The sequence below is a fragment of the Gastrolobium bilobum genome, unplaced genomic scaffold (assembly GCF_033153095.1).
Source record: "Gastrolobium bilobum isolate Gb01-03AN ecotype WA unplaced genomic scaffold, APGP_CSIRO_Gbil_v1 utg881, whole genome shotgun sequence".
NCBI classification, from domain to species: Eukaryota; Viridiplantae; Streptophyta; class Magnoliopsida; order Fabales; family Fabaceae; genus Gastrolobium; species Gastrolobium bilobum.
The window spans coordinates 481204-492682 of NW_026898866.1; the positions used below are offsets into that span (position 1 = coordinate 481204).

General features: G+C 33.9%; 2 protein-coding genes across 8 annotated transcripts; both read right to left on the reverse strand.

The window, feature by feature from the left end:
- Positions 1-1137: 1137 nt before the first annotated feature.
- On the reverse strand, positions 1138-3423 carry LOC133284815 (uncharacterized). Its single transcript, XM_061481917.1, has 3 exons — positions 3111-3423; positions 2889-2931; positions 1138-1429 (listed from the first exon to the last, which is right to left on the reverse strand). Exons 1-3 carry the CDS (start codon positions 3390-3392, stop codon positions 1278-1280), a joined length of 477 nt encoding a protein of 158 aa, XP_061337901.1. The 5' UTR covers positions 3393-3423; the 3' UTR covers positions 1138-1277.
- A 2370-nt stretch (positions 3424-5793) lies between these two features.
- On the reverse strand, positions 5794-11123 carry LOC133284861 (protein DETOXIFICATION 42-like). Of its 7 annotated transcripts, none has more exons than XM_061481980.1 (14): positions 10794-11123; positions 10253-10382; positions 9756-9877; positions 9113-9322; positions 8771-8934; positions 8494-8629; positions 8302-8398; positions 8086-8186; positions 7591-7754; positions 7105-7176; positions 6909-7025; positions 6715-6810; positions 6318-6439; positions 5794-6161 (listed from the first exon to the last, which is right to left on the reverse strand). In XM_061481980.1, the coding sequence occupies exons 2-14, from the start codon at positions 10327-10329 to the stop codon at positions 6116-6118; spliced, it is 1524 nt and encodes a 507-aa protein (XP_061337964.1). In that variant the 5' UTR covers positions 10330-10382; positions 10794-11123; the 3' UTR covers positions 5794-6115. The 7 variants fall into 7 exon arrangements, with proteins under 7 accessions (XP_061337964.1, XP_061337960.1, XP_061337959.1 ...); XM_061481976.1 differs by having other exon boundaries at positions 8771-8961; positions 10253-10331; positions 10794-11122; XM_061481975.1 differs by having other exon boundaries at positions 8771-8961; positions 10794-11122.
- Positions 11124-11479: the final 356 nt, after the last annotated feature.

An 11479-nucleotide genomic window follows, 5' to 3' on the forward strand; every position in this document is an offset into this window, starting at 1 on the left:
TTGTTGTGTGTGTGTGTGTATATATATATAGTTACTGTTTAGAGAGATTAGATGCAGGGAGGTTAGTGATGTTGTCTTAGTCCAAGAGTGACATGGTGCATATTTTCATATTTTCTGTGATTTGTAGAATTCTGGGACAATTTCAAGTCACCAGAGGACAATCACAAGTGCTTGCGCTTGTATTGGGCCTATTTTTTTCTTTGTTTGAGCCTATTTTATTCTTGGTTAGTATTGGTACTGTTCATATCATAGTGAATTGGATCCTAGTTATCAAAGCAATTTCAATTTATCACAAGATCACGATGTTAAAATTCCACACCCCATTCTGTACTGAAAATAGCTAAGTTTTTGTTCAATTATGCATTTGTAATGTGTTTAGGTAGTTTACATCTTATTAACAACTCAGAGAAAATGAAAGTTGTATTTTAAACACTCTTTATTATGGATAAATTTTGTTCTTTTAATACATATTATATCTATTAAAATTAGAAACACAAACTCACCCAGATGCATTTACATATATTATTTTTTGTACTGTTACTTAGGTAAGTCCATGCGAGAGTGTAGTGTACTTACTAAACCAGATTAACACTTCCATTTATTTCAGATGCCGAACATTTATCCTCGCATTCTAGCAACAGATACTTCATGTGCCAGCATGTTAAGAGGCAATTTTGATGATGTCGTTGATGAATTTTGTTTTTTTATTTTAGTATTTCTACTAACCGGTTCATTTAGGACTAATCTGATTGAGGGTTGATAGTAGTTAAAGATTCTCCCTCCCAACAGATGTATTTCCCGGGTCGAACTTGCGTTTTCCACCTTACCGGGCCTTAAGTTACTACCACTCGGCCAACACCTTGTTGGTTGCCTAGATGAACTTAAATTAGCATAATTGAAGGATATGGATACCAAATAGTGTAAAAGTTTAATCGTGGATTCAAATTGTTCCAAGCCTAAATTTTAATCCTACAACACACCAATTAAAAACTTGAAAATATAGATTCACTACAATATAAAAGGTTAAAACCAAGCACCCAGATCAAGAAAGAAGAATTAAATCCATCCAGCATACTCTGTCAAAGCCCATTTTCATGGTCTGGAGTTAAAAATCTAAAAGAAAGAAGCACAAGAACCTTAACACGAATGCGTAAGGTATATTTCATGGTTGACTAAAAAATGCTACCATAATCAAAAACAACTATGCCAATTGAAAATCAACTCTTAGACACATGGCACACTATCGATAACCTAAAACCCCAAGTCCGCCAAAAGCATCAACTTGCTTGGGTTTCAACTTTTAGGCCACTGTCTGTTGAACTCGTTGAGTTTGGTGAGCTTACTGATGCTTTTACTACATTTGGGAGGTACCTCCAACAGCGCTTGTGAACTCCACTAATTTTCTTCGGAGCATCTGCTGCTGGCAAACCTGCAGAAAGTTCTATCAAATTAAAGCAAGCCAGACAAGTACTAAAAAATGCTTCAGTATTCATGCAATGCTTCATACAATATACATTTTTTTGGGTATATAATGCATCATAAAGTATAATTGCTGCAAAAAAATTCATTGTAAGAATTTAATGAGAATAAAGCTTCTAAGTTCTAACACAAGCAACGCATACACAATAGTCATATAAGAAAAAGTTATAAGATTTATAAAAGTTATAAGATTTGTAACAGATAATAAATAATTTGACAAGGAACATGAATGAAACAAAGAAAGTTGACCCAATATAAAGGATGAAACTTGAAAACATTAAAATTATAAACACGTTCAAGCTTCCTACTTGAGTTTTTCTATTATAAGTCATAGAAAAATATTTAGCGCTACTGTAACAAACACTAGCACGGAAAAACCCCGTTCATATGCAATGCCCTCATTTACGTTCAAATTTTTTTTTCTCAATGTTAGTAGTTGTTAGTTTGTTACAATGGATGACGTGGAGAAGTGCCTTAGGTATTTTGTCTGTTTATGTATAATGACTACAATACTAAAGGGAAAGTTTTGACCAATAGCAGTTCATGAGCCTCACCGTGAAACTGTGGAAAAGTGTGATTGAAAGTAGATTAAGACTAGGGACTAGCATATTAGAGAATCAATTCGCTTTATGCAGGAAGATCAGCTATGTAGGCTGAAAACATATTGCAGGGTTTGATGGAAAGTTACAGAAGGAAACAAAAATACTTACACATGATCTCAGAAGGTATAAGGCCTGAAAAGATTACCAGACTTTACTCTTGCCAACTTGTTTTGCAACCTTAACCTAATAAATAACTCCAACAAATCTCCTTAAGTGAACCCATAAACAACATAAACCAACTCAAGTAACACTTCAACTTCCCATGTGAGCATCCATACGCACCATAGTATTATTAGAAATACGGACAAACCTTCACCAAAAGGGAAAAAAAAAGGAAAGAAAAAAAAACATAAATCTGACAAACAACATTGATCAGAGACAGAGACAAGTGTGGAAAGTCTTACAAAAAAAAAAAAAACCCCACAACTGATGCTACTGTTTCTAGGGATTCATAATTGACAGAAGCACACTTGTTTTAATTTGCAAACCAAAAAAATTAATGAAGCTTGTCAAACACCTCATCAGTCCTCACTAAGAGACTCCCAATACTTTTCACTAATCTAAATTTTTATTGATTATGGAAAAATCTCCACTGATCATCCTGTTGTTAAGTGTTCACAATAGATAACCCTAAATGACCACCAAGGCAAATTCATATGCATGAATTCAGAAAGGCATTCTGAACAGCACAGCAGCATGTTCAACAAACAGAATTTTCTGTAAATCATATAATAACTTCTTAATGAAGCACTTGTTAGCATTTATGCTTCCCACGGTATAAGGGAAAAGAAAGAACAGAAAACTAACCATTTTTATGAGCAATCCCCCATGCCTTGCCGTGTCTTCCATCCTGCCAAAAATAAATAAATAATGAGATTCTTAAAATTCATGAGAAAAAAAGAGGAATGAAATCGGCATTGTTAGATTGTGGAGACATTAGTTGAAAACGAGTGACATAAGCTTTGGAAACGGTGGAATTCTGATAAAAACAATAGAATGTAGAGAAGAAAGTTTAAGATTGAAAGGGACCTTGTAGAGATTGATCTTTGTGATTTCATAAGAAACTTCGTTCCAATGAGTCTTGGCAAGGTGGTAGCCGATTCCCCAGTTAGGTAAGAACTGAGTCACCTCGAACAAGTTCTTCTTCTTTCTTCGCTTTGATTTCTTAGGGTTTTGAGTAACAGCAGCAGCAGAAGAAGAAGAAGAAGACGAAGAAGGAGAAGAACTTAGGGTTCTAATGAAGTTGAGTGAGAATCTGAATAACGAAGAGTTTCGAACACCATCTACTCTGCTACCCAACGCACTCGCCATTTCCACACACACTCTTTCTGGGAGGCGGCTATTGCCCAAACGCAACAAATATTGCGCTAACTTTTTTATTAAAATCAAAGAAATTAGTTTTGAAAATAATAATTGTACATAATTTTTTACGCATTGTTTTTACATTAATAAATAATGGGTTTTGATTTTGTGAGATAATTATTTTTTCATGTTGTGATTCAAATAATAGTAGATTTCATATTTATTAAAAAAAAATTGTACATAAAGAATCACAACATGAAAAAATACTTTAAATATAATATGAGAATTTTTTTTCCATAAATAATTTGTCAATAGGTTATATTATATTGTGAACGAGGGAAAAAACCTTAGTACTCCCATCGTAATGAAGTGTGACTGCCATTTATTTATCTTAATATACCTAGGTAGATTTTTAGATTCTAAAAACGATTTTATTAAACTAATAAGTTATTTTATATCTTAGAGACAAATGTGGGTTCCATCACCTAAAAAAAAAAGTGACACATTTATCGAAAAGAGTATAGGAAACAAATTTATCTCATGTAATATGAGAATAGTTTTTTCCTTCTAAAAATTTGCACAAACTCACCTATATATCCTAGGATAAATAAAAGCAAATTGCATTGAACTTCACTTGAGAAGTTCCTCTCCTACTCACCTCATATAATATCATTACTATCTTTACGCTTTGTCCGGAAGAAACTCGAAGAGTTTCCTTAAAGCTGCCTTCACCAGGTAGGGAGCCTGTCATCAGGAATGACACAATGGTTGGCTCTGATACCAAGTGGTCAGGAGCCTCATAATCCTTAAGAAACCATGGACTAGTCTTCCTTTTGTCTGAGCATTTCACGGCACTCCTTAGCCTCTTAGCTCTTTTACTGGAGACTATCATCCATGAATTCTTAACGAGGAGAGGAACATAATACTGGATCATTACAGACTCTGTTTTTTGATACAGGATTCCTTTGCAGGGCAAGTGTAGATTATACTAACTTTCTCATCTAGAGATTAGCAATTATAGTAATAACATTATGGGAAAAGTGTGTGTCATTTTAAAAGATATAAAGTTATGTAATTTTAAGAGAGAGAAATAGATAGATAAAGGAAAAGAGAGAGTTGACAAAAAAATAAAGGTGTGGGTTCCACCTCTTTGTGAGAGTGAAAGAATATAAGTTGTGTCATTTAAAAGTATAAATATTTTTTCCTAACATTATACTAAGTTTTCGAAGAGAAGAGAAAACTTTTTAGAAACTCGGGGAAATAACACACAAATTTTATTTCTTGCAAACTCCTTTTACCAATACAAACACTGAAGGTTTTATTTTATAGGCAAGGAAACGATAATAACAACAAATATAATAATTCTACAAACATAATAATTCTACAGAAAACACTTCATTAGACATAATAATACATGCCACAAACAACTTTTCAAAAATCTGAAGTATTGGACACACACTTTATATTACAACCATATACATATCTTTTAACTATCAATAGTGTCGGTAAATGAGATACTAATTGATTATTAAATTATCAATGCATTATATTCATGGTCACGTAATTTCCAATTATTGATGTAAGGATTCTAATATGTGAAAATTAATAAAATAATAGCTTAACTGTATATGTGTTGGAACTTGAGGCAAAATTCTTGACAATTCTACATGTAAAATGTTAGCTTTACGCTACCAAGTTATCAAATAATGATTATTTCACAATTATTATCTAGTCTATTAGGATAATATTAAAATTAAATTTTAATATCAATAAAGTATGAGCTATATTATAAAAAAACCACTTATTTTAATTTTAAAAACAACAAGATCCAGATGATAATTAGTTATATTTTAACAATTTAATTTCATTTTTAAAATGTATATTTTACCGAAAACATTGTTGAATGGTGTCGAGTATGAGAATTAAATTAAAAAATTGTTAGACAATTAAACAAAAATTAGTTTTTTTCGACTCAATGTTATTTATTTATTTAATTAACTAGTCTATATAATTTTTAAAATTATTTTTCCCTGGTTAATTAGAAACCCAAATTATGTGCGTTTCATTCATTTTCATTTTCATTTTCTTACATTAAAATAAAAGTCTTTGCACCCACCCCCACAAAAAAAAAAAAATAGTGATTGTAAATCTTTTTTTTTTTCCGGTGCATGTAAATTGCTGTTTTTAGTTTAGGTTAGTAGTGTTGCTTTATTTGAGTTTATTTTTCTTTTTCCACAGTAGTGCCACCATCATATCTTTGAATATAGCTTATTAGACTACTCTGCTATAGCTAACCGTTTCCAGGTCTTGTGCTTGGTCTTGCATATGTTACTTCTAAAAAGAAAAAGAGTCACCAAAAAACAAAACAAAACAATCTTTTTTCTAAAAAGAAAAAATATTTCATGCACTAGTATTGTTCCATGCAATCTTTCATTTTCATGGTATTCATGTAATTATATTTGTTGCATGGTTACATACAAAAGTTTGATCCTATATTACATTTCATTTCTCTTTATGTGAGCCTATGAGAATACAGTTGAAGATTTTTTTTCTTTGGGTACATATTCTGAAGCAGAGGTTGATTTTCCAACCAATGCCCCAAGCACAATCAAGCAAGGAGAAGTGTCGGTTTTTTCAAAAGAATATCCAGGAGATATATAAACCTAGGGACAACTCTTCTTCTCGCTTTAATGTAAACACCACTGAAGCTGAGGCCAAATATGTAGCTATGATTATGAGCTCCTAAGGAACTGCCAAGGTCCTGATCCCGTTCCAATCCTGCATCAACGTAGTTCATTGATTGAGAGTTACTGCCTTCAACTCATCAAAGTCATGAGGGTTACAAGTGTATTGACAGTGATCAATTCAATTCGGTGGAAACAAAGGATTATGAAAGAAAACATTAGGAAAAAATATATATTTGAGAATCGTTACCTCAAGAAGCCGGCAAATGCTCTAAGACTCATATAGATGGTCAAAGCAACCCAAATTCCAATGAAACCACCAGCGGATGACAAAATAAGCAGACAAATTATGCTAATAATTGACACCACAACCTGAGAGTGAAGAATACCATAATGAAGTAAATTAATTTCTAGTTTTCTACCCTTAAGCATTATGAAGTATAGTTCCAAACTGTATAGTTCTGTTATGCTTATTACTACACAAGGAAATTAAGCATTGTAGCAAAAGTATGGATATATGGATATAAAAACTGCATCATTTTTAATGAGTCCGTAAGATTTAATGAAATAAAAGGCGGGTGCAGATAGCTTAGAATATGCCACTTATCATACCATATATCATTAAAAAACTGGAAGAAAATACCCACCATGGAGAAGGCTGAATATGCAAAATCAGATGCCCCAAAGTTGACACCATCAAATACAAATGCTAGGGAATTCAGGGGTTGAGTGAATGCTACAAACTGGTAAAAGAATCAACATGAATGTAAGTTCCAATGCTTTTAAGGGTTGAAAAGATAGATTGCCAATATCCTTTCCAATTTAAACATGAATGGATTACCGGGATCCCAACTCTAATGAGGTGGAGGACATTAACATCCTTTGTAAATATTTTAGCTCCAAAGTGCAATCCTGTTCCAAGAATGAATGCAAGTGCCAATCCTAGAACCAAACCCATCTGCAGTATAATTGTCTGTCAAGTTTACAATTTAATGTGTTGAGGAAAGACGGGGATTTCTTTTAACATTTTAAAGAACCTGCAATACTCGGGATGCTATTGCTGTGGCCTTGTCATAGTCGTTATTAGCAAATGCACCGGCGAGAATAGCCTGAAACCAACATGATGTTATTTTGGATGCTGTGAACTAATAAAAGCAGACTAGAAAAATTGCCTTTATCTTCTGTTTCTAAAGGAAGGCATTGTACCAATAACCAAGATGTAGAGAGTGAATGCATCCTAGATAGGACAAGTAATTACAGAATAGAATCAATTGGATGACATAATTATTGCACACTGAGGATTCAATTGGCCATTTGAAATGTGGGAATTGTGGCTTCTATAGTTTCATTTCATACCCGGTCAAGCTTTTTCCAACTTCACCAGTTTCCCATTTTTCACAGGAAAATGTGCTTAGAAAATGAATTCTAATAATTTATCATATTAATTTATCCAATATTTTGATATGAAACCATTATGAAGTAACATGGGAAGGTATTTAGTGGACAAAGTAATCATATCTAACCTGCCCAGCAACAGCCAGACCATCAGCAAGAAGAGACACTGCCAACCAAACTTGCAGGCAGACTTGAAATGCAGCCATGGATGTTGATCCCTGGCGTGCAGCTAATGATGCAGCCAGCGTCACACAGAATGTTACAGCAATGACTCTCATTAATAATAAAAAACCTGGATAACAAGAATGAAACAAGAAAGGGAAAATATAGTGTCAATTCTCAAAGACTAAAATGCTAACTAACATATATCCAAGGGCAACAATTAATAAAAGTATCAATTTGAATGAAAAAGGAGAAAAGAAAAGCATAATAGAAAATTTTGATCCACTAAATTTGTGATTAAATACCATGAAATGAATTGTTTATTTCTGTAACATCCCCACGAAATATATCTTTATTAAACAATTTTAGTAATGGTTCAGAGGATGAAAGCTTAATAGGAGAAAAGTAATACAGCCGCCCCCCACCCAAAGATCATTTGGTTAAGCAAAATAAACCCTCACCATTCTTAAGAAATCGATCAAATTGCAGATGCTTGGTGCTTGGAGGTATAAGATCAACGTGTTCCATCAACCTCCACAGGAGTATAGCTGAAATTAGATACCTACATTTACAGTTAATTCTAAAATAAGTAATGACTAGGGTAGAGAAATAAAAGGAAAATAAGCAATAATGGACAGGATAGTTCTGCTTAAAGTAGTTTACTGAGTCATTCATACTGAGATATGACATGCGCAATGGCTGCACCGCTGACACCCAAGCGGAATACAAACATGAATAGAGGATCTAGTGCTATGTTGGTTACATCTCCAGCCACTAGATTACATCAAATAAAAAGTAATTAGAATCAGATGCTAGCAGAATATTGTCACACTAGATCATATTAACAATTTAAGTTTGTCAAGGCATACCAGTGGCATATAAAGGAGTTTTAGTGTCTTTAAATCCTCGGAAGACTCCCTGCATTGCTAATGAGAGAAGAACTGCAGGAGCACCAAGGGACCTCAATGTCAGGTACCGCTGTGCAGGGTGTAGCATAGGAGAGTCCTGTATAAATAATCCGTATTATTAGGCAACCATCCCATGCTATTTTAAGGTGCAATCACTAAAGGATCAAGTTAAAATAAATGCCAAAGTGCTAACAGCCTAAAAATTACTTTCGCTTAATATTTATGCAAAAGTGCTTACAGAAGTTACTCCCATGAAGTTCAATAAAGGTTTTGCTGCAGCTATAAGTAATACTGCCTGGATGAGGCCGAGAATGCCACCAATAAATAATGCTGACGAAGCTGAAGGGATATGTCTTCTCTTATGTTCCTCCTTAATTATATTAAAGCTTTCTCCAACCAAATCTGAATTGTGAACATTTCCACCTGTAACTGACCGAGAAAACTGCAGGAGTCTAAACGTGCAATGTAGAAAACTTTTTATTGGTTTTTCTATAAAGCAATAAGAAGTTACTCTAAAGTGGAAACCAAGAAAAACTTTAGCCGAGACCAAACCAATTAGAAAAGTATGAGAGAATGGTACCTTTTTGTGGTAAGAAATCTTCGGTTTCAGCATTCATAGCCTGACCTGCTTCCAAGCAGCCACTCTCCTCTACCTGTGAACTTGTTCCATTGAGGCTATCTTCCTCAGCCACAAAAGAGGTTGTGACACTGACAAGTGGAAATATTGCTATCCTTGACACTTGGTTGAAGAGAGCTATGGAAACTCCTACAGCTGCAAGCTCCACTGGACCTGTATGGACCAATAATATTCAATTCAACACTGGATGCATAATAAGAAATTCAAATACATATAAATAAATTAGTGTTGATCATTGGGATATTTTCTCTCCAATTTTCAAGTCAGGTCAACATGTCATTTGCCTATAACTACTATTCATATTTTCTAGTGAACTATCTTTAATTCAACCACTCATGAGATAACCTTCAGTCACTCGCATCTTGACTAACATTGTTCCTGTTGTTCCCTGTCCTAATATAAACTAAACCCATTTATATAATTTGTTTGATATGCAAGTCAATTGAAGCATAACCCAAAGATACTGAAGACAGAAGGCTACTACTAATTTGAACAGCCATGCCCACCTACTATTTCAGATGACAAACTTAGATGGGTAAAGATGTCTGTAACAAGCTCAAAGCTTATAAAGTAATAACAGAACTACCTATTTGGCCAATGAATGCGGTGTCAACAAGTGAAGCAATAGGATCAGCTGTCAAAGCCATTGCTGCAGGCAATGCAATTGACAATATTTCCCGACCAAGACTGTCTGATTTAAAAACTAGTCTGCAGTAAGAAGAAGAAACAAGAGTTACCTCTGAAGAACATCATCGATGACTGCTGAAATAAAAAAAATAAAAAATAAAAAATTGAACTCAAAATAAATGAGGTAAAGCCTCACAAAGCTAAATACAGGCGTTCACCATAATAGCTTACCACTCCCCAATCCCCATCACCTCTTAGGTTGCTAATTAGGGGAGAGTGGAATTGAAATTACAAACCATGTTGTGAAATTAATATCATTAAAATACAACAGATGAAACTTTTCAGAGGGAAAAAAAAAAAACTTCTGAAGGAAACTACTTTTTTAGCTTTTGAAATTAGGAGTTGCTATCTTTTAACAAAGATGTACTACAGAAATGATATTGTATTATACCATACCTGGCATCCTTAAAGAAAGTGCAAATTGGTAATCTTCTCCAATCGCCTGATGAATACAAGCTCTCTTTCTCAGCCATCTCTGGGAAGCCAAAATTAGTATGTTGTTTGAGAAACCAAACGAACCAAGTAACTACAACAAGTAGTTGATGAGTTATAAGGAAAGTGATACCAAAATGAAGAAATACAGAACGAGCTCCAATATCTAGCAATAAGTTAATCTTCTTGTTATAATATTAATACTAACAGAATATAATTTAGAGCCCATAAACTATTGTATTCTCCATATTTATGTGGTTGAATACCCGCCAACAAATCAAGTCTAATCATAATCGAATATGTATCAAGGAATAGGGATCAACTCAAAAAGTTGATGAAGGAGATGCTTTTTTTTTTATATATATACAAAGATAAAGGAGATGCTTTTACATATTCTCCCCCGCTTGCATAGAATAATATACCTTCCCACTAAGAGAGAAAACAAAACACAAACTATAGAAAACCATCAGAATGAAAATACATAACAGGCTAGAAAGAGAGTTACCTATCAAACATTCAGATGAAGTTCAATGTGAAGTAAATTCCCATTGAAAATAGAAGTTAACAAGAGACTTTTCCCACATCCGGAACTTAAATAGAGCTAATAATTCATACTGGGTAGGACCACTTGTTCATTTGAGGTTTGAAACGGAAGCAGAAAGAATGGAAAGTGACCCAACCAATCACAAGCAAGACAAGAAACTGCCACTGAGACTCCCACACTTAACTAAAAAACGTGATCCAGCGCTTGATGTATCGTAGATATGCAAAATAACAAGCTTAGAAACTCCTCACTGAGGCGTTTAATTCTAGCTTTGAAATCAAGCTACGCATTATTTAATATATTAAATGAATGCAAAGTGTCCCTAAAGCAAGAACAACCAAAGAGGTATATAACATGCCCATATCACAAAATACGCGTGAGAGAATGATAGTAGAAAGCAAGAACAACACTAGAACAGAACCATCAACGTTTAAGGTAGCAATTACAAGGGTAATAAATTCTTGGTGACGAAAAAGCTACCCACAAACATCATGCGGGACCCAGCTTCCATTCTAAGTCAGTGATAATAAATGAGAAAATATGTTTCCAAAAAAAAAAAAAAAATTGAGAAAATTGTTTCATTGGTAGCATCTAGCAGCTCTTCTGTACCATGAATTGCTACAACCTACACACGTGGCAGTACGAGA